Genomic DNA, 27,913 nt, shown 5'->3' on the forward strand with positions numbered 1-27,913 from the left:
TAGGAACTCTCAGGTGTTGCTGGAGGGAAGGTGACTTGGTACAACCATTTGGGAGAACTTTAGTCACATGATACAGGGAACTCAAAGATGTGCAAAACCAACCCAGCAATTCCATTCCTAGTTACTTGTCCTAGAGCAACAGTTCTCAAACTTCTTGGTCTTGGGACCCCTTTTCGCTTGGAAATATTATTGAGGACCCCAAATAACTTTTGCTTGGATTACTTATATCGACCAATATTTACCATATTAGAAATTAAACCTAGGAATTGAAAAACTTATTCATCCATTTAAAAGTAACAGTAAAAACTCATTACACACTAACATAACATTTATGAAAAATAACTATATTTTCTAAAACAAAACAACTTAGTGGGAAGAGTGGCATTGTTTTATAGTCTTACAAAGAAGACAGCTGGCATTCTCATATCTGCTTCTGCACCTGTGTGTTGTGATAGCTCATGTAGCTGGTGGAAAATTCCACCATTCACTTATGAGAGATTGAGAGTAAAAAAGCCGAGAAAACACCCTTATATTATTATGAAAATAGTTTTGACTTAACAGACCTTCCCCCCACCCGCCAAGATCATCTCAGGGGCTCCCAGAGGTCCTCTGCTACTCCAGAGAACATTTCTTACTTCTCTCCCAGCAGATACATATGAGCATGTTCAGAGTGGTGTTGTTTATAACAGCAAAAAGAAACTCAACTTAAATGTTTATAAATAGAATTGATAAATAGTAATATATTCATAGTACTGCTGAATCTCACAAACAATACTTTACAAAAAACAATAAAATATGACTTCATATTTATGGAGTTCAGAAACATAAAATATATTATTTAGTGATATAAATGTATGGCAAAACCTTAAAGGAAAGCAAGGATAGTGGTTATTCCTGGGGAAGAGAGAAAGGGATACCAGTGCTGAGGGATATTTGTGAAGTTTCAGAGATATTTCTGTTTCAGTTATGATGGGCTAGTTATGCTTCAGTAACAAACAGCCCCTGGAATCTCAATGCCTTAGATACAACAAAGGTTCATTATGGGCCAGCTAATAGGGCCTCCAGCAATTGGTGTGTCTCTAGTAAGTGTGGTGGCAGAGGCAACATGACAAGGCATGCATTGGCTCTTAAAGGCCATCCAGAAGAGGCACTTGTTGCTTCTGCTTACATCCTATTGGCCAGAGCAAGTCACATGGCCATGTATAACTTCAAGGGAGTGGGGAAGTGCCATCTGATCATGTGCCCAGAAGGAGGGAAACTGAGACATTCGGGTCATTTGCTATTGTTCTACTTCCTTAGGATCATTTGGCTTTAAGTTGAGTGATGGGTTCATAGGTATTTGCTTAATTGTTTTATATATATATATAAATTTATAGATAAATACATGTTTATTATTATGTACTATATATGTATATATGTCTTATTTAAATATATATGTATCTTTATATATATCTTTTTTAGGTATGAAATATTAGAAACAAACAGAAAAAAAGAGAAAAAAGAATAGGACTTTAATTGTGGTGTACAAATTCGTATATTTGGATTAAAAAAGTGGAGGCCAAGAGGGGAGAGGGTGAGAGCTAAATTGAGAAACATTTGGAATTCCTGGAGCAGTGGTCTTTAAACTGGAGTAAGCATATTCCCAGGGTCCATGAAGACATTCTAAAAGGTTGCAATACAGATTCTATTAAAGAATCAATTTTTAGATGCTTACTTCCAGATGTCCTCTTTACTGAAACTGGTCTCCCTGAGAATACTCCTGTGTTTGAACTATTCTCCTTTCCCCTTTTCCCTTTTCTAAGTGTTTTTTCAGAAGAAAGATGTGGTCCATCCTGTCATTTTGTCATTGGTAAAAATCTCTAGACTCCAACCAAAGAGACAATTCAAAGTATTGGTTCTAGCCGAGAAAGTGAATTATTCTAAGATAGGATTACAAATCCGTGTGCAAATCAGATATTATCCCATCATTTTAACAAAGGTGGAGGAGAAACTAATGAACATTTAATAATATCACATGATAAATGATTAATAATAATCTTGTCACTATGCATGAACTCAGAAAGAGTTCAAAGAATCAAATAATACCACTGCAATAAAACCGTTCCATTCTGAACAAGTTTTCTTGGCACTTATATTTTTAAAAGTAAAAAATTAAAGCTAGAATTGATGCTGAACCCACTCATCCCAGAGAGATTCATATTCTTCCATGGATATATGGGAAAAAAGCACCAACCATCTCATTAAGAAAAAGCATTTCCAATAAAATTCTTTGGGATAATAATATTTTATCAAAATATTTAATAAATGTGTAATATATTTATGTTATTTTGATGAATTGTGTGTTACTACTAATTGTAATGATAGCTCATTCTGGAAGAAAATCTTCATGCTGTAGACCAGCGCTATCCAACAGAACTTCCTGTGACGATGGAAATGTTTTCTATTTACTCCATGCAGTACAGTTCCATACGCCACATGTGGCTATTAAATGCGTGAAATGTGGCTAGTGTGAATGAGGAACTGAATTTCAAATTTTATTTAATTAAAAAAATTTTAATAGTCACGTGGCTAGTGGCTACAGTATTGGACAGCACAGCTTTGGAGCTTTATAGCCACAGAAAAGGAAAAAAATTAAACTTGAATTTGTGTACATTTTAAGAGAAATATGATGAAGTAATTAATAAAATATTTTAATCATAAATTTATGTTACATTAGGATAAATTTCTATGGGGAAGGGAAATGGAAATACAAATTCAGGGAGAAAAAGGAATAATGTAAAATTTCTGACTGTTGGAGTGAGCATTCATGATATTTTTAAAGGATGATGGAGAGTATCAATTGCTTTAATTATTTAAACTCTACTTGGATATATTTAAATGAGTGACGGTAGTGATTTTAAAATGTTTAAACTGTTAAAATAGTTCAGATTTACAGTGGACTTTAATCTTTTGCAGCTATTTAAACTTGAGATGAAAAACTTTAGATACCAACATAGAAATGTTTGAGGGGAGTGCCTAATGTCTCAGGATTCTTTTGAGGGATATGAAAGCAAAATGCTGGAAGACCCCTGAACTAGATGGTGTTCATGGTTCCTTTCAGTTTTTTGGATTTTGTGGATGTGGTCTAAGAGGTCACTCTAGGGAAGGGGCGCTGTAAACAACATAGGAAAACAGCCCCAAATGTAAAAGTTCCCTTACAAACAGGAGTCCTAACAAAAAAACAAAACCCAAACAAACAAGCCAGAAATACAGACTCCCCTGCCTCTCTCTTACGCACACTCATGTACACACACGCGCTCCCCCAGCAGACCCCCGCTTCCACCCTGGGAATTCTGGGGCAGGTGGCTCGCGAGCCACACTTTTGAGAAACATGGGCTTGGTTAGCAACACGGGGTGGTCTGGCCAGGGAAAAATCTCCGGAGGTGGGGCAGCCTCAAAGAGGATCATTAAAGATCAAACATTCCTTTTGAACTTGTTTGAGTTGCTGCAGCCTAACCCCGCCTTGTCCTGAACAGAACCTCAGCAGACACACACGAAGGCCTCCCATGGGCGTTTGCTTTGGTTTTGTCGGAAATTGAAGCAAGGGCCTGAGTTCCACATCGGGGTGCAGACCCAGGACAGGGCACACAGGTCACAAAGTGGCTCCAAGTGAAGGAATCCAGCAGCAGCAGAAACCGAGAGGCAGGGGAGATCCGGAGAACACACGTCTACTCTCCCTTCCCAGCAGGGCACGAGCCTTCCCGCGGAAGCGGGCCTGAGGGTGGGTTCACATGCTTTGCGTTCTGCGCAGCGTGACGAGCCCAGCTTGGTTATCCTCATCCTCCCATGGCCTCCCCACAGCGGTGCTCAACTCCAGGTGTCAGGAATGGTTCGGCCCATTCCCAGTGGCAGCAGGAGGGCAGGAGGCACAGAGGAGACGGAGCAGGCAGCGCCCTGAGTGACTCAAGTCACTGCAGCCACCAACCAACCCTCCGGAGCGCTGAAGGGAATGGGAAAACATTCCTGACCCAGTGAGTGCTTCCTACGCGGGTGAGCGCTGACGGCCAGGAGGGGTGGGGGTGGGGCGCGGGGTCATCCCGGCAAGTGCGTGGTGAGGAGAGTGTCCTCATGCTGTTGTGAGAGCTGGGATTCCGGACTGGCAACTCTGACTCAGCGATTGGCAAAGGTCAGGCCTCCCTTTCCCAAGGGCTTCCACCCTCAGCTGGGCCTGCCTGGGTCAGGGGGGCGGAGGCCTGGAGCTCAGCACTGGCCCTGGGACCAGCTCCCAGGAAGCAGCGAGGGATCCAGGCGGCCTTGGCACCATTTCAAAGGCTGGCTTCAGACGCTTATCAGCGGGCTTTTGTTCAAGGCCCAGGCTGAGGTTGCATAAGAATGTAGGAAATGCCAGGGAAGTCAGAACAGCTTTTTAAAAATAAGGCTTAGACCATAGGCAGCGTGCTTCCACACCACTTGGGTTTTAGTGAAGGAAAATGCAAACATTAGTCCAGAGGTGGAGAAAGAAACAGATACCACCTTGTAGGAAGATGGGGGAATGACTCCAAGAGACAGGGGATGCAAAGAAAGGCAGAGTGTGCACTTTTTTCTTTGGTGTACCATTTGTCATCTCTGAATGCCTCAGAGCTTGGTGTCATATCACATGGTGAATGCCTAGGACAAGCTGAAGAGAGCCAAAAGCCAGCAGCAGTGCTGATGGCCACTGTGGAGAATTCTGGCGATTTTAAGCTATAATGACAGGGACGGGGAGGCATTCATACATTTAACAAACATTGAAAAAAAATCTAGAAAACCCAATCATTCTCAACCTTTATTTTAATGCAACTCACATGACCTTTACCTGCATGGCTCACCCCTATAGACAGTGCCAGATTTTGACACAACTTTCAAATTCGTATGCAATTCCTGGCTCTCTAGCCCTCATTCCATCTCTTCCTCTACAGTTTAGGAGCTCAGGGAGAATGCATGTAAGAGTATTGTCATTATAGGGTAACCTTGAATTGCTCTAATTCATTAAAACAGTAAATTCTTTACAAAACTGAGAATGAAATGAGGTTGCACCTCTTATCAGTTCCTTTACTTTGGCTCCAGCTCCAGCCCCTCTGTTGTAAGGATGGCCCTCTCTCTTTCCCCAGGTCACTTGTCCTGCGATGAGCCCAAGAAGTGCAGGTTCCCAGGAAGATTATCTGAAACCCAGCAGTCACTTCTGGTCTCTTGGGCCACTGGAGCCACCTCAGATACTTGCCTTCAGGCTGGGGGCTCCTCAGTCACTGCCAAACCCAGGGCTCTTTGGTGGCCGCCAAAGCCAGAGGGGCCAAAGCCTGGACAGCAGCTTGAATGGTTGCCACCGTTGCTGCCAGTTTGTAATTCCATGACCTCCTTTGAGCCCCAAAGCCTCTCCTGGTTGTCCCCACTTCCTCTAACCCTGAGGCTGGGACTTCTCTTGGTGCTGACCCTGGCGTTTGTGGCACAGCCAGCAGCCCTGGTGCAGGTCCCACTGGCGATTGTCCTTTGAGCCCAAGACAGGGCAATCCCTGGCTCCTTGAACGCTATGCTCAGCTAAAGCTACTGCCCAGCTGGAGGCACAGGGAGCCACGTCCCCCGGGCAGGCTGGGCCAGGGCAGCCTGTGCAGACAGGTTCCATGTCTGCCCCTGGCTGACTGCGGACCACAGTTCCCTTCTCCTCTGCATTCCTACAGCCCAAGCCCACACCCAGTTCCTACCACTGAATGAGTTACGTGTCTTTCAAGGAGACAAACCCCTCTGGGTTTCCTCGGTAAGAAAGTCCTTGGAATCCATCTCACAGCCAAGGGGTGTGATTCAGTCTTTGAGAACTGCTGAACTTGGAGATGAGCCCTCAACACAAAGGTCTGCTCATCACCAAACCAAGCCAAGCTCTGAAGGCATCCTCTGTCTTGTTCTCAGAGCACCGTGTTGTGGTGGTATCATGCTGTGACGTCAGTGATGAGTATCGGCTGCAGGTCATGTTAGTCAGGGTTCCATTAGCTGCTGTAACAATTAAACCCCAATTTCAGTGGTTTAACGCATTAGAAGTCTACTTATCATTCACATAAGAGTTCAGCACCAGATTCCTAGTCAGCAAGTGGCCTTTTTGTCATGTGGCTATTTCCATCGTGTGACTCTTCCCATCCTAGGGCCTGAAAGTCGTCTGCATCTAACTGGAGGATGTAGAGAAATCACATCCTCTTCTTTTTTTTATTGTGATAAAATATACTTTAAATTTACCATTTTAACCATTTTTCAGTGTACAGTTCAGTGGCGTTAAGCACATCTACATTGTTGTGCAACCACCATCACCATCCATCTCCAGAACTTTTTCATCTTCCCAAACTGAAACTCTCTACCCATTAACACTAACTCCGCATTCTCCACTCTTCTCCAGCCCCTGGCAGCTATCATTCTACTTTCTGTCTCTATGAATCTGGCTACTCTAAGTGCCTCGTATAAGTGGACACATACACTATCTGTCCCTTTGTGAATGGATATTTTATTTAGCATAATGTCTTCAAGTTTCACCCAAGCAGCACCTGTTAGAATTTCCTTCCGTTTTAAGGCTGTATAATAACACCACAATTTGTTTATCCATTCATCCATTAATGGACACTTGGGTTGTTTTTAGCTTTGGTTCTTCACACCCTCTTCTTAACTATCTTAACCTACAAGTGACACCTGTCATTTGATCACATTCCTTAGGAGAACCTCTTACATGGCCTCACCTGCATACAAGGGAAGGCAGGAAATGTAGTCCCTGGCTGGGCAGCCACTTCCCAGACATAATTAAGCCTGTGGAAGGTAGGCACAATTTGTTGGTGGACAAACTAGCTGTCCCTCCCATCCTCTCACCTTTGTACTTCTTACAACAAGTATTTAGCGTGGCCCAGGAAAAATATCTTTTTTCCAGTTTTAGTTGCTAACAGGACGAAGGTTTTGAAGTCTAAATGCGCTTACAGTAAATAGCTGTAGTAACATTTGTGTAGTCTTTTGCATTTTTCCATGTCCTTTTCATATGATATAGTGGTTCTGATTCTGTCTGTATTGCTTTCTCACTAGCTGATGTTTGTAGAGCCCGTGGTGCTACAATAAATCCAGTAAATAGTAATTATTAATCTTCACAGCAAGGGTTGGGGGGGGAGTCGAGGGAGGGAGGGAACATAGGGATATGTGTATAAAAACAGATGATTGAACTTGGTGTACCCCCAAAAAAATAATAAATAAATAAATAAAATTAAAAAAAAAAATCTTCCCAGCAACATGAGGTATGATTATCTCCCCATCTGTGCAGATGAAGATATCAAGGCTCAGAGAGATTAAATAACTTGTTCCAAGTTAGCCAGATCATAAATGGCAACTCCATCTGTACCTCTTGCTTAGGCAGCCATCCTCATGAATTTGAGAAGTAACCTTGACATCCTTCAAAGGACACTTTGAGCCCCCAAACCAAACTCTGCACTAGAACTGATGGGCTCTCTCCTCCAAGACCCAAGCTGAGCCCCCCTGGAGAATGTGGTAAGAGAGGGAGGAGCGATCCTGTCACTCAGGAGCCAGCCCTGTGTTCCTGGTCCCCAGGAGCTTCCCAAGACCCTTGGAGCACAAAAAATATCTTCTGATCCTGCTGCTCTCACCACTTTCCAACAACATTCCTGGAGCCCCTCCTGTGTTCCAGGCCCTGCGGATGTGCGTAGGAATATGAAATGATCCCTCCCCTCCAAAGACTGCATTGTCCAACCAGTGAGACAGACATGGGAACAAATGCTCTCATGTCATATGACAAGCAATATAGACGGACAAAGTGCTATGGGAATTTCGATGATGGAGTAATTAATTTTGCTTTGTTGTGGCAAGCTACAGCAAGTAGGTGACATCAGAGCTGGGTGTAGGCAGCTGAGAGAGGATTGGGGAGAGCTGTTTTAGATAGAAGGGACAATAAAGTCTCGATGGTGTCAAGGAGCATGGTGTGTTTGAGGATAAAGAAAGGGTACTCTGAAGGTAAAGCATGAGTGGAGACAGGGTAGGGGAAGAGACTTGAGGAGATTGGGTGGGGCCAGGGGTAAAGGGCCACGATTCTGCAGATGAGGCAAGGAGATTATTAGCTGGGGGCTAATACCACCACAGCCCGTCTCATACAAAGCTTCCTCTGGCTGGGATGAGCAATGGGAAATGGAACTGATCACCCATTTCATTCCAACCCCACTCGTTCCCAGAGGGAAGGTTCAACCCAGCCAACCTGGGGTGATCCAGTTGCCACGTGACAGGGTCATTCTGGGCAAAGGCCAGAAAAGAGAGCACCTGAGGACACCCATAGTCCCATAATGACCCTTCTCCCTTAGCCTATAGGCGAAGAACTTATGATAGATTTTCTCTCCCTAGTTGGCTTATAGGGCCAGACTAAGCTGAATTCTAAGTTGGTCATCTCAAAGCCAGGGTCTCTGATACCTGCAAAGACAGGATTGCAGGCTGGGGGTGCCAGGACCACTGTGGCTTCTCTCCTGTCCCATGGACTGAGTGTGAGGAAGGAGGCAGAGGGAGACGGGAAAGAAGGTGGGGGAGGTGGTAGGAAAATAGTGTCAGAACCCAGTACACCATCCACAGCAGGTACTCCCCAGCACCCCAGCACATGAAGCCTGGCTTCCCCACCCCCCTTTCATCAGAATGGAATTCCCAGACACATTTTTCTAAGTAATTTACAACTAGAGGTGGAAAGCAAAGGGATTCTGGTTTGGCAGTGAACCTGTGGTGAGAAATCAAAATCTGAAAGCAGCAGCTGCCCCATCCAAGAAGCCAAAGCCTTTCCCTCATGGAGGCTATGGGCCAGAGACGCTCTACTGAGAACCCACCTGTGCCAACCCTGAGAGTACAGTGATGAAGGGGACATGCTTGCTGCCTCCAAGGACTTTACAGTCAGGTGGCAGAGACAGCTCCCGGCATCCCAGGCGCCATGCATTGTGTAAACTGTGAAGAATTCTGACCTCTTCAAACGGAACATCTAATCAAGATACGGGGTTATCTGGCTTCCCCTTCCACAAACCGGCCCTCAGTGGGATCCATGTCTAATACTATGAAAGACACACTATATCGTCATTAACTAATCATAAATGACACTGTCAAACTGATACGAAAATCTATTCAGAAAAACAATTCAGATTCTCTCGTCAACGTATGTCATTCTATTGGCAAAGGCTCTAAAAAATTATTTTATTTCCTCTCCAATTATGTTCTAGTCTTCAAATGACTTTGTACAGCAAAGTTCTGGATTCCTTAATTCCTCTGAGCCCCGCCAGGTCGGGGGCCGTGGTAGTGTTCAATTTTGAATGAAACATTCAAAATTCAAGGCAGGCCCATGATTGGGTTTTATAAGAAACCATTAGTCTAAGCTGCTGATACCTTAGCAGAGCAAGTTTTTTAAGATCTATTTTAAACAAGTGGAATTGAGGAAGTTAAGAAATGACATTGATAAGGGTAAAAGAACCTTTGGAGGAAAGTTATAGGAATGTAGGTTTGGGCTCAAAACAAGGAAGAGTTTATCATAGTTGGAACCATCCAAGACTGGTGGAGGTCGTGGGCTTTCTGTTGTTGACAAAGGCCAAGCAGAGATGTGATGACTGTCAGAGTTTCTTATACTGGGTGGGAGGTTTAGTGAGATAAACTCTACAGCCCTTTGTGCTGAACTTAAGTTTTCACCCTGCTTTCAGCTGATGGAACAAACCTGGCCTGGCAACATCACCTCTCCTGGGCTCCATTTTCTCATTGCTGAGTTGGAAACAGGGAGCAATTGTCAGAGCCCTCGCTGGTCGCTGTGGGTGAACCCCAGACCATTAGCCCCGGACCTCAAAGGTGAGTGAGCATAGTCTTGGGATCTCTAGATCCTCAGCTCTATCTGATGACTTGGAAGTTCCTTCAGTTCTCAACACTGGGGACCAGCAAGGCTGGTTTGTCATGTTCTAATTATTATTTAGATGACTATTTGGTTCATTCCTGAGCAAGGCTTAAATCAAGTCAGACCTGTTAATTGAATCAAGGTTATATAATCATATTTGGGCATTTAAATGCAAACGAATTATGTTGGAGCCCAAGCATCTTATGTACAAGGAAGGAGTTCTATTAAGTGTCGAGAATGTGTGCTAATACACAGCGTCTAACCCCTAAAGTGGAGGGCGGAGCACTCAAGGGCACTCCTCTTTCGATGAGGTTGTTGTAATAGTTATTGCTCTGGACACATTCTGGGAAGATACTGGAAACCTCTCAAACAAGTATGACACTGACGTTACCCCAACTTGTCAAACCCATTAAATTTGGAACATGTCTTTCTGCAGCGTTTGGCTTGGCTTGTAAATGCGCTATCAAAACTTGTAGGAGGCATTACAAGGAGCCCCCTCTTGGCCTTTCTGGTCATCAGCATTCACTCCCCCTCTCCCTTGACAAACATATGCCAGAGGGCCCAAGCAGGCATTTCTTTTTTTTCTCTTGGGCCTCTTTCTAGGTTCCAGGCTTAGTCCGCAAGCCTCCAAATATTGCAGTCCTCAAATATTGGCCCCCCTCTGCAAAGAGAGAGGGAAACAGGGAGGAGTAAGGAAGGAAGTCATTGACGAGTTGATGGGGGGACTAGTGACATAAAGCTACACATCAGGAAGAAGGCACCAGACTTGAAAATGAAGTTTTTGCCCCTAAACGCTCTAAGACTCATCCGGTCATAACAGCCTCCGGGGCGGCGGGGTGGGGGCGAGTGGTGCGCTAGCCTAGAGGCGCTCCGTATTTTCTGCACTCTGCACTTGGAGGGTGAGGTACCAGATGCCCGTTTTCTGTCCCGTGTTAAGAACTGAGCTGGCAGGCTTTGTCAAGATCACTCAGCCTGAAAATCAACCAGATGCCATCGCTGGAGATGGGGCACTCCCAGAGGAAGAGGCGTTTTCTGCCCTCACATTTTGTCTCTGTCTCTGGTACAACAGCATCAGGTGCGTCTGAAGAGAAACATTCTGGGGAGAGTTTCATCTTCACCACCATCCTGGTTAGGGAGCCCTTACAGCCTTGGAATTGCAAAAGTCAGGGAGGGGCCACTCACTAGAGGTGGGGACCTTGCTGCAGGTTTCATTGTAAGCACATGGCTGAAGTGTGTCACACATGGGCAGGCATTCTAGTGTGTCCAGAATCAGCCTCTGGCCCGAGGACACTGACTTCAGAGAGACCAAATGAAACAGCAAGCTGATTTTTTTCAGATAGGCTTCATTAGACCCACAGAGGACTAACCCTAAACCTGACTTCTGATTACCCTTTTTTTTTTTGCCAGGAATTATATTAAATGATTCTATCTGGGAACTGAAAGTCTTGATAGACTTTGGTGTGGCTTCTCGGTCTTTTGAGAGTCAGCTATCAGGGACTCAGCTCTTCACACCCTCCACCCCCTACCCCTGCCACCTCCCCAGGGCATCTGTGACACAGGCAAGCCCATGACATCTGGCAAGGCTGGCAGGACTATTAACTTTAGGCAAGAATGTAGGTGTTAGCATGTCAGAATAGATCTGAGAAAACATTCGAAACCAACCCTTCCACACTGGGAACTCAATCCCTAAGAAAGAATCAAGATAAGGGCAACCGTCTCACCTCTGAGAGGGCAGGGCAGGGTAAAGGCCACACCTGCTATGTGCAGAGCTCACGGAAGAGGAGGCTCAGCTGGGCCCTGCTCAGTCACTTGATGGACTTCCACAAATGCTACTCTGGAGAGCAGGGCGTGTGAAGCAGGAAAGAACACCCTCCCTGCCCTGAGCTCTGGGATGGTGGCTGTAAGCCCCCAAGATACCTGCCGAGCTGAAAGGTGGCCTATGTGTTGCTTGATTGAAGGATACTGAACTCAGGCCTAAACTTATTTGCATCATTCGCCCAGAGGGCTCTGAACAGGACCTATTTTCAGATGACATAGATCCTCACGAGGCACTTGCCTCCTGCCTGTGACACTTCAAAGAGTGACTGACTCTTGCCACATGACTAGTGACAAGTAGAGCTTTCCTCCAATGATGTCATTGAGAATTCCAAACTTCCTAAAAAGGAAGAGGCTGGGACTGGGAATACAGACTTCCCAGTGTATCCTACTACTTATACTCCCAGATCTGTGGGTATAAAAGAAAACCTTAGAGTGATGAGTATCCTCAAAATGAAAAGAAAAAGGGAGAAGAAGGGTAAGTTTTTGAATTCATTTTATGAAGTCAGCATAACCCTGATATCAAGACCTGACAAAACATCTAAGAAAATGAAATGATAGACCAATATACCTGTGAACATAGACACAGAAATCCTTAACAAAATGTAAGCAAATGGAGTTGAGAAATACATAAAAATAATTATGCATTTTGACCAAGTGGAATTTGTCCCAGGAATATACATAAAATGCATAAAACCCCCGCTTTAGTAAATTTTCTTTGAGCTTTTAAATGTTATGGACATATTTTTTAATATGGGTTTCTGGCATCTGTAAAGAACCAATCTCAGAAGTACATAAAACCTCTTTTACTATTTTTGTGATTCCCTGTGTCTATAATTATTTCAAAACAAAGAGTAAAAAACAAACTAATGAAAAACAACAACCAAGTTCAAGAACACCATAACAAACCTTTATTGCAAAATTTTACTTGAATTAAATATTACATTTCATGCTGAATCAACTCTATTACAAAATTTAGAAACCATTTAAATATGGGTTTGAAATATCTGCATACTGAGCAATACTTATACACATATGAAATAACATTATTTTCCCCAAACGTATTCTTTTTCTTTATTTCCAGCATTTAATTCTAGTTCTTTAAAAAAAAATTTTATTTATTTATTTATTTGGTTGTGCCAGGTCTTAGTTGCGGCTGGTGGCCTCCTTCGTTGTGGCATGCGAACTCTTAGTTGTGGCATGCATGTGGGGTCTGGTTCCCTGACCAGGGACCAAACCTGGGGCCCCTGCATTGGGAGTGCAGAGTCTTATCCACTGTGCCACCAGGGAAGTCCCTAATCCTAGTTTTAAATGCCTTTTGATTTCAGAATTGTTCTATCTTTGTAAGATAAAATCTGAAAATTTAATATTTTGTTTCTTGTTGAAAAATAATTTTCAAGCCATAACTCAGGGAGGGGTGAAGCTCTGAATGCAGGTCCAGCTTGCTGACTTCTATAAAAGAGGCTCCAGTACAGCATCCCCCCATGTTGCCCTCTGAACTAGCCCCCTGCAGTGGTGACAGTAGTTTGTTGGGTCATCGCTGTGATCTGGTGTCAGTCAGTGGAACTGGGGGAGAGAGTGGGAAGATGGGAAGCCCTGTATTTGTGGCTAAGGTCAGTTGGACTTCATACTCCAGGCAAAAGAGAATCACTAAGGCTTTTAACAGTGAGAAACACCATTAATCTCTGTTTAGGAAGGTACCACATTTCATCTAATCTAAGATAGCTGATTGTGTAACCTACCATTATAATAAGTACCTCTAAGAAAGAGGAAAGTGCAGCTCAGAGAGATTAAGTCACTTGCCCAAGTTCACACAGGTAGAAGCTAGACTTTGAATTCAGATATTCTGTCTCCTGAACCAGCACTCTTTACTGCCACACTATTATTCACGCTCACAAAAGGCAAAGGAGGCTGCCAACGCTGTAAGGATGTCAAATAAGATTAGGTCATCCATGCCCGGCACAGGAGCAATTTGTAAAGGGAACAGTGTGGTGGGCAGAAACCAGGTTGCAGTGGGTTACGGAGGAACTGGGTTTGAGGAAGTAGAAATACCACTGCGGACCTCTTTCACCAGGTGCGGCAATTGAAAGGAGTTGGTGGTTGCATTTTTTTTTTTTTTTTTTTTAGGTTGGGAGGGACTTCAGCAGTCTTCTTGGTTGAGGAGAAGGAGCCAGGGCAGAGAGAGAATAACCAGGGCCGGGAAATCTGCAGAGGTAATAGGAATGGGATCAGGGGTGAAAGCAAAGCCTGGAGAAGACAGAGGACACGTCCTCTTAGGCTGAATGCACGGACCCAGGGCTGATTGGAGATACCGGTACGTTTACAGGAGCAGGAGGCTGAGAGGCTCATATGCTGTTTTCTTGGTGGAGCAAGTGGTGAGGCCATTAGCTGAGAGTGAGGGGAATAGGGCCTTGAGGATGGGGTGCTTTGGTATGGTGACTATGGAAAACGAGAAAGAAAGGGAGAAGGAAAGGAGCTGGACCCCACATTCCCCCAGGAATGTCCTCCAAGACTTCAGCCATATTGTGCATTTCTAACTAATTCCACAAAGCAACCACTGCCCCCAAATGCCTGACTACTTCTGGCTCATCTCATCCTGAGAGGAACAGTCTGCACCTCACCTGCGGGTATAGCTTGGGGATGTGCTTGACTGGTCGGTCCCATGGTGTTAGTGGAAAGCAGATTTGGTTCCTTTCTTTAGGAGGAGTGATTAGGTTCTAGATTCCTAGATTGAATCCTGGCTCCAATATGTCCCAGCTGTGTGACTTTGAGTAAGCGACAAACTCTCTGTGCTTCAACTCCTAATATGTAAAATGAGGATAAAAATAGTGCCTATCTCATAGGATTGTTGTGAAGATGAAGTGAGGTTATATATATGAAACATTTTAGAACTATGCCAAACACATAACAAGTGCTCAAAAATGTTAGCTATTGTAACAAGCTCTTATTCTGATCTCTTATCCTAGTTGGCCTTGAAGGAGTCAGAGGAAGGTCTGGCTGAGGCTACAATGGATCAGTAACTCATGGGAAGGCTCTAGAAGTCACTTATGTTTTCAGCCAGCCAGTGTAGATTTTTCTTTAGCAAGTGTCCTATCAATTATCTGTCAGATTCCAACACAGGATGCCTGGCTTGCCCTGATGGCTCCGGCCCCACCCCGTCTCTGCCATCTCCTCTCTGGTGTCCAAACACATTTCTCCTTTTCTCAGGCAGAACAGTTTTCCAACCCTAATAGACCCAGGAGAAGCTCAGAGTCTGCTCTTATGTGTCATGTCAATGAATTTCTTCCCCCAGATTCTTTTCTCATTCATATATATCGTGATTAACTCCTCTATGTGTGCGTAGTTTTTCTTTTGAGTGAACTTTCAAAGAGTGAGATCACACCTCTATGACCTTTTATTCCTGTGGCCACTTTGCTTTCTTAAGATGGCTGTACTCAGTCACAACATCCAAAGGATTTTCATACACAACAATTAGTTCTCGTTCTTGTGTAGACCAGGAAAAAAGACCACTCCTGAGGGCACCAGCCCGGCCACCCTTAGGCCATTTCCCTGAATGTGATGATACTTCTCTGGACCCAAGGTAATTGTCCATCTCAAATGTGTCGTTATGCACATTCATGCATTCTGCAAACACTAAAGGTCCACCCGGGGCCTGGAACTGTACTGTGTGCTAGGATGAGTGTTACAATGGTGTGCAGCCAGCATGGCGATCTCTGCTTCCTGACAATGTGACCCATGCATCTTCCCCTTAAAGTAACCACTACCATGACATCTGTCACCATAGCTTAGTTTTGCCTGTTTTGGAACTTTGTGTAAGGGAATCATAGAGTATGTGTCATTTTGTGTCTAACATCTTCCACCCAACATTACGACCGTGAGCTGCACTGCATTGCTGCCTGTAGCAGTGGTCTGTTCTTTTTTATTGCTGTCTAGTATTCCATCAGCCAACTATACCATAATTGATTTATGTACCCAAGCTTTTATTTGTTACTCCTTTACTGGTTTGATGTGAACAGATGAGAAATAGCTTATAAGCAAGGAGGCAGAGAGAAGCTTGAGGAAGTTCATTGTTACCAACTCACAGAATTGAAGGGGATTTTTTGAACTCTCAGAGGCCTTGAACTGGATTTGGGGGGAAACTTTAACTCTCTAGGGAGAAGGGATGCTTCTGGATTACACTGACTGTGTGTCAGGCCCTCTGCTAAGTGTTTGATCCTCTTTACTTCAGTTAATCCTTAGTAACAACCACTCTAGGTATTATTAGCCCCGTTTGAAAGATGAGGAAACTGAGGCTCTTTGAGTTAAGTGACTTTCCCAACAACTGCAATAGGTTTGTAGAAATACGGGGAAGTATAATTAGAAATTTAAGAAGTTGAATAAATTTGTATGTAAGATTGATAATTATGGGTACAAAGACTGGAAGAGATGGATAGATAGAAGATTCTTTTTAAAGTTCTATTAAAAATTAGTAAAATCACAGAAGCTTAAAAAATTCTCTCACTATTATATTGATTTTTCAATGAAAAAAGTGATTTGAAAAAACGCATTGAATCCTTCGCACCTCCCAAACACCATGCTCACACCTTGTGACTCAGCTTAGGCTCCTTCATCTCACTCTCCCTATTTTTCCCAGCCTTCAGATCAGATAAGATTGCCTATCTAATTTCTCCTGTGATCTTACATTCTCCAAATATACACACATGCTGTTTTGTGAAATGAGGCCCCTTTTTGGGGTGTCAGTTCTTTGCTTAGAAAGCCTTGCTCTGGTTTGATAATTTTCTGCTTAACGCTCATAAAAACTACTAGAACATTTATGGTTCCACATAAATAAAAACATCAGCACCTTGTTGTGGAGATGGGACCCTCCCCACCTCTAGCCTTTGAGTCTGGCTTGTGCAGCCTGGTGCAGTGGTCTTCAGAAATCTCCAACCTCACACAGAGACCGAATTGGCCCCTTGGCACGTCACAGCTTCTGAGATGTGGACAGGTGGCTGTGCCACTGGCAAACCTGTTTTCCAGGTTGACTTTGCCCGCTTATCATTACAGATATTGATTCAGCTGTTGTAATGAAGACCTGACATAATAGAGGCTTAAACCAGGCAGAAGTTGATTTCTTTCTGCTCTAAGCAATCCAGGATGGATAGAAGGGCCCCATCCTGTCAGGGACCCAGGTTCTTCTATTTTGTTGCTTTGTTAAACTTCAGTTATTGCCTTCATCTGCTTTCCCCAAGATGGCTTACCACCATATCTGCATCCCAGTCAGAGAGACAGGGGAAAGGGGTAAGGAGGCCACGATCCTGCCTTTAACATCCTGACCAGGTACTGCACCCATCAACCTTGCATAGGAGGTAGAGCTGCACTGCAGGAACGTGGCCACAGAGAGCAGTGGTTAAGCATTTGGACTCCAGGGCCACGCTACTTGGGTTTGAATCCTGGCTATACCACTTGATAGCTAGTTCACCATGGACAAATTATCCATTCATTCAATGCCTTGGTTTCCATAAAAGTGAGCTATTATGTGAAAATGGGAGGCTTTACATTTATATGTAAGTTAAATTTATATAAATTATATATAAATTTATACATTAAATGTGATGCTTAAATGAGCTGTTATGTGGAAAGTGCTAAGAACAGTGTCTGCCATACAATAGGAGCTTCATATATGTGTATTATACTAGTTCATGTATACATGAACATGTATACATGAACTAGTATAATTACTATGGAGACTTTTTTTTGGTGTAGCATGAAGTGGTGGTGGTGGTGGTGATTGTGGTATTGATGGTGGTGATGATGGTGTGATGGTGGTGGTGGTGTTGATGGTGGTTGTAGTAGCAGTGGTAGGAGATGAGGAACCAGGTCATGTAGGTCCTCATATGCTGTGGCAAAGAGTTTGGAATTTATTTTGAGTATAATGGGAAACTGTTGAAACCTTTTGAGCAAGAGTGTGGGGTGAACTGATTTATAATGTCAAAAGATCTCTCTGGCTGCTGTGTGCTGAGAGGAGCAAGAGTAGAAGCAGGAGAATTAGTCAGGAGGCCCCTGCAGTGGTGTGGGGTGGCTTAGACCAGAATGCTAGTGAAGGAGATGGTGACAGCATCAAGATTTCACCTGGAATGGTTCAAGCTCATTGGGGTCATCACACAGACTTTGCACACTGTTCCCAAAGCCTGGAAAATTCTTCCCCCAGAACATCCTCTGGCTCACCTCCATCCCTTTATTCATGTCTTTGTTCAAATAACAACCCCTCCCAGAGGCCTTCCCTGACCATCCTAGCTAGAACGATAATGTACCTGATGTATTATTCTTTATAGCACTTATCTAAAGTCATGTGGTTTATTTTTTGCTCACTTGTTTATCTCTTTGTCCCACACTATAACATAGATTCCGTAAGAGCAGGGACGTGCTTATTTCCCCCGGCACCTGACATATATTAGGTGCTCAATAGATACTTGTTGAATGAATAAATAAGTGAAAATTCAAAGTTCTGGTGAGAAGGTTGGAAAACATCACCTCCAGGGGCAGCTGCACTCGCAGGAAGAAGGAGCCATTGTATCAGCCACCCTTGCTGGGTGGGGGTACAGAAGAGATGTAGGTGGTTTCAATTTAGCTCCAAGATCAGGCTTTATGACCTATTCGTTTATTCATACCCCACCTCACTCCACAAAGGATTAAACATGGTTTATAGGAAGTACACAGTGCATTAGTGAAATTATAAATGAAGAATAAAATTAGGATGAAGGAAAGGACCAATAAGAATAGGTTGTCTGGATGACAAGGTCTTATACACCTGAGATATCTGGGTAGCAAAAGTATCTCTAAGTTTTCTTGTGGCCAAAAGCAGAAGGCACAAAACTTCCTATGAAACTAGGTAAGGATGCAGAAATGAAAGTAGGACTGTGGTTGGTGGAAGATTGTTGGTGGTTCACTGTGAATCTCATTAAAGTAGCTGGGTTGATGGACCCAGTCTTGCATTTCCTCTTGCTCCAGTTGGCGGTGGAGAGGAAAAGAGGGCTGGGAAGGAGGAATTGCTTTGAAAATCCAGCTCTCTGAATGGCCACACCTCCTGTTTTGTCCAATTCTCCAAGTTGGGGCTCAGCTAAGCCAATTGAAGGACCCACTTTGAGAACCCAGGCCTCATCAGCCACCTCACTGTCCTCTGTGAGAGATACATCACCCATATTCTGCTTTCTGGATGAATGATAGGTTGGAGACACTCCAGACTGTTACGTTTTGTTTTATCCCCTTGTATTTACATGTCTGACCTAAACTCCAGCACAAGCTGAGGTTCCCATTAGCCTTTAGCTGGTTCATTGTTTTGGAATGTGGCAGATGGTATGAGTCCCATTCATTTTGCGAACTTTGTTCATAACAGGAGGGCCATTGTTCCAGGAGCAGAGTTACTCACCAGAGTGAGCTGAAGTGATGTATCTGGACAGGTCTATTTGGCAGTCAGTCATCAGGCAGCTATGACTGCCCCTGGTTTACTGGTTTCTGACTTAACCTTGGTTGCCCCGACCCTTAACACTGATGCTGCACCAAAGGGCAAACAAGCCAAGGGAATCCCAGCCTCTAGGAAGCTAATTAACTCTTTCCCACTGAGGTGTAACACGATGGTTTTGACCTCTGCTTTAGCGGCTAATCCTGAGTGGACCCTGCATGCCTCTGAGGTGCCTCAGAACACAGTTCTAAATCACAGGTAGTGGAAACAGCCCTAAGTCCATCAGCAGGAGTATAAGCTGTGCTCACCTGTACAGCGGAACACAAAAGAATGAACGCAGCAATGAAGAAGAATGAACTACTGAAATACAAGCGTATCTCATTTTACTGTGCTTTGCAGATATTATGTTTTTTTACAAATTGAAGATTTGTGACAACTTTGTCAAGCAAGTCTACCAGTGCCATTTTTACAACAATGTTTGCTCCTTTTCTCTGTGTCACATTTTGGTAATTCTCGCCATATTTCAAAGTATTTATTGTTATTATGTTTTATTATTATTATTATTATGATCAGTGATCCTTTGTTTTTTTCAAAATCTGGTGTTCATTTTGTTATTTTTTAAGCTCGTTATTGAAGTATACTTGTTTTACACTGTTGTGCCAGTTTCTGCTGTACAACAAAGTGAATCAGCTATATATATCCCCATATCCCCTCCCTCCCATGACTCCTTCCCACACTCCCTATCCCAGCCCTCTAAGTCATCACCCATCGTAGAGCTGATCTCCTCGTGTTATGTGGCAGCTTCCCACAAGCTATCTATTTTACAGTTGGTAGTGTATATATGCCAGTGCTACTCTCTCACTTCGTCCCATCTTCCCCTTCGCCCTGTGTCCTCTAGTCTGTTCTCTACATCTGCATCTTTATTCTTGCCCTGTCACTGGGTTCATTAATACCATTTTTTTAGATTCCATATATAGTAGTTAGCATACGGTATTTGTTTTTCTCTTTCTGGCTTACTTCACTCTGTGTGACAGACTCTAGGATCAGTGATCTTTGATGTTACTGTTGTAATGGTTTGGGGGTGCCAAAAGCTGTACCTACATAAGAGAGAAAACTCAACAAATGTTGTGTGTGTTCTGACTGCTCCACCGACCAGCTGTGTCCCCCAAGTCGCTCACTCTCCTCGGGCCTCCCTATTCCCGAGACAGAACAATATTGAAACTAGGCCAGTTAATAACCCTACTGTGGCCTGTACGTGTTCAGGTGAAAGGAGTCACACATCTCTCACTTTAAATCAAAAAGCTACAAGTGATTTAGCATCGTGAGGAAGGCACATCAAAAGCTGAGGTAGGCCAAAATCTAGGCCTCTTGCAGCAGACAGCCAGTTTGCGAATACAAAGGAAACGTTCTTAAAGGGAATTAAAAGTGCTGCTCCAGCAGAACCCGTGGACATCCCCTGCCTTCCGGCTAACCCTGGCTCTGGTCCCTGCCCTCAGCCAGATGCCCCAGTGCTCTGAGCCCGGAGCACCTCCTGCAGATGCTCTCAATGCTCCCTCTTCCCAGAGGTGCCTCGTTCCGGGCAGAGGCAGGGAGACAGTGTTTTCCTACCACCCTTAGGCCCAGGCAAGTGAGGCCCTGCCCCTCACACACCCCTACTCCACCTGCTTTGGAGTCCCTTTCCCTAAATTTGGGATGGTTCCCAGGACTGGTGAGCGGATCGTTTTTGCACTGCGTATTGTTTTCAGGATGTCACAAAACATTGGGCCAGCAGAATGACGTGAACACGCTGGTTTGGGGAGCGTCTCACTCATGTAGGACTAAGGGCAAGGTCAGGGCTTTGGGGTACCATCGTCCACACCGACGTGGGCTTGAGTCGCGTGTATCGACCGTGATCCGACTCTCACCTACGTGTGTTCCCTCAGTGGAGTCACTCCCAGTGTAAGCACCCAAGGGTGGCAGGGCGGCATTGGCACTCCACTTCTGCCACGGGCTCTGGGCCATGTGTCAGGCCATCCCCCGGGGTGGCCTTGCCTGTCTCCTCCAGGGGGTTAGAGGCCATTGCTCGGCAATGCTAAGGAGCCTTTCTGACTGACCTCCGGTGAGTCTTAAGCCTTGCTGGACCAGGACCAGGGACTGACTGCTTTGCACAAATGGGACCCATCTTCTGGCTCCATCCCTCGGTCCCTCACTGATTCCCCCCCCCCGCCCCCCCACTGGTGGAGTGTTTGAAAGGCAGGGATGCCTTCTTTTTTTTAATTAAAAAACTATTTTTTCTTTTCCATTATGGTTTATTATAGGATATTGAATATAGTTCCCTGTGCTATACAATGGGACCTTGTTGTGTATCCATTCTATATATAATAGTTTGCATCTGCTAGTCCCAAACGCCCAATCTGGCCCTTCTCAGGCCCCCCTCCCTCTTGTCAACCACGTCTGTTCTCTATGTTTGTGAGTCTTTCTGTTTTGTAAATAAGTTCATTTGTGTCATATTTTAGATTCCACATGTAAGTGATATCATATGGTATTTGTTTTTCTCTTTCTTACTTCACTTAGTATGATAATCTCTAGGTCCATCCATGTTGCTGCAAATGGCATTATTTCATTCTTTTTTGAATAGTATTCCATTATGTATATGTACCACGTCTTCTTTATCCATTCATCTGTTGATGGATGTTTAGGTTGTTTCCATGTCTTGGCTATTGTGAATAGTGCTGCTATGAACACAGGATACATGTATCTTTTCAAATTATAGTTTTGTCAGAGTATATGCCCAGGAGTGGATTTGCTGGATCATATGGCAACACTATTTTTAGTTTTTTGAGGAACCTCCGTACTGTTTTCCATACTGGCTGCACCAATTTACACTCCCAACCACAGTGTGTGTGTGTGTGTGTGTGTGCGTGCGTGCGTGTATCACTGTGATATATATTACAGTGTAGGAGCGTTCTCTTTTCTCTGTACCCTCTCCAGTCATTTCTATACTTCTTAATGGTGGCCATTTTGACTGGTGTGAGATGGTACCTCGTAATTTTGATTTGAATTCCTCTAATAATTTGCGATGTTGAGTATCTTTTCATGTGCCTATTGACCATCTGTGTGTTTTCTTTGGAGAAATGTCTGTTTAGGTCTTCTGCCCATGTTTTGATTTGGGTGTTTGCTTTTTTGTTATTGAGTTGTGTGAGCTGTTTGTATATTTTGAAAATTAAGCCCTCGTCAGTTACATGATTTGCAAATATTTTTTCCCAGTCTGTAGGTTATCTTTTTGTTTTGTTTATGGTTTCCTTTTCTGTGAAAAAGCTTATGAGTTTGATTAGGCCTCATTTGTTTATTTTTGCTTTTGTTTCTATTTTCCTGATAGACTGATCCAAGAAAGCATTGTTACGGTTTATGTCAGAGAATATTTTGCCTATGTTCTGTTCTAGGAGTTTTATGATGTCATGCCTTGTATTTACATCTTTAAGCTATTTTGAGTTCATTTTTGTGTATGGTGTGAGGGTATGTTCTAACTTGATGATTTACAACTTTCCCAACACCACTTACTGAAGAGGCTGTCTTTAAGGATGCATTCTCTTGAAAGACATCACATTCTAGGAATGTGGTGATTTAGACTGAGTTTAAGAGAAGATAAGATCAGAAGAGCTGTTTCTATGCTTTCACTATAAAATTCCTATCAATAATTTAACATGACTAGAAAACAAATTGCTGTTTACATTTATCTGCATACTCTGAATAAAACTCCCAGTTGTGACCATCATCAAGGAAGTACAGAACAGGCTTTGAGAGAGTGATTGGCAGCTGGTGGCATGATGCATGACACAGAATCATGAGTAATGATATAACCGGTATTAAATAACAGTGTTAGGGAACTGCAGAGGTAAGAAACCTATACTGTTTAATTACAGAGGGTTCCAAAGCGCCATGGAACTGTGAGAAACAATGGCGTTGCTACCCTTTTGGGTGCTTGGACTTTACAAAGACTCTTTGGGTAAACAGCTTTACTGATTGAACAATAAACACAAACAGAAGTATTTCTTTCCTACTCATTATTCTAAATCTTTATGGATAAATAGCTATACCTAATATGGACCTGTGACTTTAGTAATACTTTTTTTGTTTGGTTTTTGTTTTGTATATTGGCTGCGTTGGGTCTTTGTTGGGCTTTCTCTAGTTGTAGCAAGTGGGGGCCACTCTTCATCGTGGTGCATGGGCTCCTCATTGCGGTGGCTTCTCTTGTTGCGGAGCACGGGCTCTAGGCGTGTGGGCTTCAGTAGTTGTGGCACACAAGCTCAATAGTTGTGGCTCACAGGCTCTAGAGCGCAGGCTCAATAGTTGTGGCACATGGGCTTAGTTGCTCCGTGGCATGTGGATCTTCCCTGAGCAGAGTTCAAACCCATGTCCCCTGCATTGGCAGGTGGATTCTTAACCACTGCCACCTAGGAAGTCCCAGTAATACGTTCTTAAACCATATGGTTTCTATAGATAGAGACCCCTAAGGGTGGCCCTGGTATCTCCTCTTATCTGTGCCAAGCTTGTTTCCTTGGTTTAAGAAGCAGCTGCCCACAGCTGGGTCCCCAAGTCTCTCATGAAACCATTCTCCTCAATTCCTGCAAGTGCTTCTCAGCACCAAAAAGCCCATTCTCGTGATGATAGTCCCCAAACCAAGGAGTGCTCTTCACCAAAGGTGAAAAGAAGTATTCACCTCGAGAGGCTAAGAAACCCCTGGCACCTTTAAGATAATGGTTATTTTCCAGGCTCTTAGCTCCACCACCTACCCACCCTGCTTCCTTTCCTGTCATGCCAGTTTTAAAATCTTGACGGTCAAGGCTCAGCCTCGGCACTCTGTATGTGATGAGTGTGTTATCGACAACCTTTGAAGTCAAAAACATTTGTCTCAAAAACTAATCACCATCTTGCAGGTGTGTAACCTCAGGATATCTACTTAACTGAAGCATCACTTTCCTTTTATATATAATATAAGGATACTTCTCTTTATTTTGGTTTGAGAATTAAATGTGTTAACATTGAAGTACCTAGTACAGTGCCTGGCACAGAAGGCTAGATGTGCGATTAACCTCAGCCCCCTTATCTTTCTTCTCTTTAGCAACAGCAACTTAAATTGTTTCTCAGCAGGTGAAGTTTGCCTATTTGTATTGTGAAAAACACACTCTCCCAAGGGTGTCATACATCCTCGGGCTCCACTGGGTCACGTTCTAGAGCAAGTGCTGGGTGGCAGGATCAGGGCTGTAGTCACAAGGGCAGAGGGAGAACAAACCTAGACTGATCGTGAGACAGAAGCAGAAAAATCACTGCTAATTTAGAAAGTTCAAAGCCAAGCTCATGAAACATTCCCATAACTGCTAATTAAGGTCTAATGAGGAAGAAAACAATCATGTTTTGGGAGACAGATTTTTCCACCAGTGTAGAGGTTCTTCAGGTTCAGTATTCTCTCTGTGACAGGACAGGATGGAGGGCAGAAGGATTAAAGCTACGGTAATAACCACTCTCATTAGTTCAGCACTTGAGGGCTTAACAAAGCGTTTTAACCACACTTGGTCCTACAACTGTGTGAATCAAACAGGCCATGTATTATCTTCATCCCCAAAGAAGACTTGAGCCATGGTGTCAAAATGCCACTCTTCCTGCTCTACCATCTCCCCAGCATAAAGTTCTTGCATTCATTTGTTAGGGGAAACTGGTCTCTTTTCACTATTACACCAAGCTCAAGAAAACAAATAGATAAAACATCCCTGAAGCTCTCAGCAGAGAGAAGAGGTCTAATAGGACCTGACTAAAGAGAGAAATAAGTGCTTTGACTTCTTCAGAAGCACAATGCTTTCTTTCACGAAGACACTATTGAAAACAACGTTACACTGTGGTGACAAGGCACAGTGAGAAATCAGCCCACTTCTTCGTGGACCTGGCTTCTAGCTGGGCCTGAGACATGTGTGCCTCCACTGCATCAGACAGACTGAAGCTGGTGAGGGCAGTGTACCTAGCAGGCACTCTCTATAATTTTGTTTGAACTGTCGGTGCTGGGCACTGCCCCCAGCTGCAATGCTTAGTTCCAGTTCACAGCCTAGCAGGGGAAGACTCTACAAGGGGAAATGAATATTACATAGGAGAGCAAAAGGGAATTGGAGCCAGGCTGGTCACAAACTCCGCCTGCCATTTCTTAAGGTTGCAGCAGGGTCAGAGGGATCTTTTCAGGTTCGTCTTTGTTCACCTTCCCAGGAGAAAGTTTCATAAGAAATGATCTTGCTGGACACTGTGGGAGGGAAAAAAGAAAGACCAGACCGAGTGGATGGGCTAACCAGTATTGACAATTGTGTCGTGTCTGGCTGGGGCTGCTGTTCATTAAGGAGGGAGAATCTGAGAAGGCACGTGGGCATTACTTTCTCAATGACAGGGATAGACTGTTGGTCTCTGATTCTATTAGAACATCCTCAGACAGAAAGGGAAGAGATGAAAAGGGAAAGATGTTGTCTTTTGAGACTGCAAAGATGAGAACATTTCTAGGCAGAGCATGAGGGAAGCAAGAGTGCCAGGTCAGAAGCTAGATTATAGGGAGACTTTGTATGCATTAGGAAAAGGTGCCCTTTTAGGTATACAGCCTAGTGAGCAAAGAGTGCTTTTGTGCAAAGAAAAAAAAAAAAAAAAAGATGCAGTCTCATACCAGAGTACATGGCTTGGCAAATAAAGCTCTGGCTGACTTTCAGCCTCCACTCATCCCTTCAGCCAGGCAAATTTGTGCAGTATGCCACCTATACAACAGTCCACAATAGCCCTATGGGTCAACTGAGTTATTACTGAGAGAATCTGAAGTTGCTGCTTTTCCTGAATGGAGAGGAATATAACTCTAGGAACTCTACCTTTCCTGGTGAAGATTTTCTCAGCATATTCTGAGGCCTGAGTTTGGCTGTGGGAGGTATCAGTGGAAGCTCTGATGAAGAAGGAGGAAATGTACACTACCTTAGGACCTTCGCAGATTGAGAGGAGGAAGCACATTCCTGGTTCATGGTGGATAAATATCCACAAGTGGAGGATAAACTTCAAGGAAGACCACACCTAGCATCACCCAGGGAGAATTGCTATAACTTCAGGAATGAGGAAGAAGGCAGGAGACAGCATCCCTTTGGGGCCAAGGGAGAGACTCCTCCCCAGAGGTGAAACAGCTGTTCCTCTCCTGTGCAAGGCTGTGGAGGAAGGCACCTGCATTCCACAGGCAGCAGGTCACACTCTCTGAGCAGGTGTGGAGGGAGGGAGTGTAGGTGACTTGAGCAGGGAGGGGCCCATCACTGTCAGCCAGGTCTCAAGGCTCTGCGGTGCTTCACTTATTTTCTCCCAACCCCACCACTTTTCCTGTGACCTGAGTTGGTGGTTATCTGGGTCAGGCTGCCAGGTAGAGCCTACTCAAGCAGTGAAACGCAGGCACCCCAGAGTCTGGCTTTACAGCAGGCCTCAAGGCCGGGTCACCTGCCTCGACCCAACTGGCCTTGACCGAGGTCAATGCGCGGATGAGAGAATACAGGACGGCTGTCAGTGCACGCATGCGTGTGCGCGCGCGTGTGTATGTGCGTGCGCGCCCGCGTGCGGGGCACGACGCGGAATCTCCAGAGAGGGAGTCCTCATCACTGTGTGTCTTCCCATCAGAGTACGTGTACCTGAAACTCAGGGGACACGGCTCCTCAGGTGAGGTAACCCCGTGGGAATCACCACCTACTCTCCCCTCAGTGTGCCGTGGTTGGAGGGAGTAGGAGTTACGGACGGAAGGAAAGGCGCATATTCAGTGGCTGATCCCAGTTGTGGGCTGAGGACCCTGCAGGTGGCCTGGAGGGGTCCGACCTTCAGTGAGCGGGCTGCAGGGCGGTGGCCCCAGGTCTAGCTCCACTGAAGAATGGGAGACCCCAGGGGACTTCCTCCTCAGCGTTCATCTTGTTTCTCCCACAAGAATATTCTCCCTCGCCTTGTGCCTATCCTTCAGGAGCCACCTCATTTCGCCTCCTCTGTTCCTGGTAACTGGAGCCCCTCACGTGCTTGGGACGTGGGGATGCACAGGGCAGGAGAGCGGCCGGAGTCCCGCCTCGGAAAGGAAGGCCCATGACCACCCCTGAAGTCCCCTCGTGCCGTAGGCGCTCCTGGGGGAGGGGTGAATGTCGGCCCATGTCCCTGCCCTGCTTTCTGGAAGCTCTCCCTCTTCCTTTAGGGGCTCTTTGGCCCACAGATGTCCCCAGAGCCTCAGGTTTGGCGTGGTGTCCTGTCAGCTCAAGTCAGCTCGGCCTCCCCAGAGATGTTGCTGGAACTTCACAGCCACACTGTCTTAAGTCTGGTTCCCGGGAGCAGACGCTGAGGTGAGGTTTGTTCACACGTGACGATGTGTCTGTGCAGGAGAAACGCTGTGTCTCATGCGGTTCTCCCACACGACATCACAGGGAGTGGGGAAGCAGGCAGGGGGAGGATATGGATGTGACCTCAGCTGAAGCCCAGCTCCAGCCCGGCCCTGGAGGCGCTCTGGAGTGGGAATCATACATGAGCATCTGAACCACCTTGAGGGAGGTTTGCTGAGCTTTCATCTTACAGTCATCCTTGGCGACAGGTGACCCTGGGGGTGGGGGGAGGGGTTTACACATTCCCAGGGCTTCCTGCTCCTGAAGGAGAAAGTGTCTCCATTAGCCCAAGGGCAGGCCTTTAAGGAAGCCACAGGTGTGGGTTGTTCAAAGCAAAGCCCACACAGCCGGAAGGAGGGATCTGGGAGGGTGGGGTGGAGTACT

At 44.8% G+C, this 27,913-nt stretch overlaps 1 protein-coding gene across 2 annotated transcripts in view; it reads left to right on the forward strand.

Moving 5' to 3' along the window:
• Positions 1 to 27,913, forward strand: part of LOC130856475 (basic salivary proline-rich protein 3-like) — a 123,074-nt gene that overhangs the window by 42,276 nt on the left and 52,885 nt on the right. The window contains exon 3 of one of the 2 annotated variants that reach the window (XM_057740837.1): positions 9,705 to 9,846. The exons of the other annotated variant lie outside the window; for it this stretch is intronic. Coding sequence (XP_057596820.1) covers positions 9,708 to 9,846 — 139 coding nt within the window. The 5' untranslated portion in view covers positions 9,705 to 9,707. The remainder of the gene's footprint in view (positions 1 to 9,704; positions 9,847 to 27,913) is intronic. 2 annotated transcript variants of the gene reach the window in all.

The sequence above is a fragment of the Hippopotamus amphibius genome, chromosome 7 (genome assembly GCF_030028045.1).
Source record: "Hippopotamus amphibius kiboko isolate mHipAmp2 chromosome 7, mHipAmp2.hap2, whole genome shotgun sequence".
NCBI lineage: Eukaryota > Metazoa > Chordata > Mammalia > Artiodactyla > Hippopotamidae > Hippopotamus > Hippopotamus amphibius.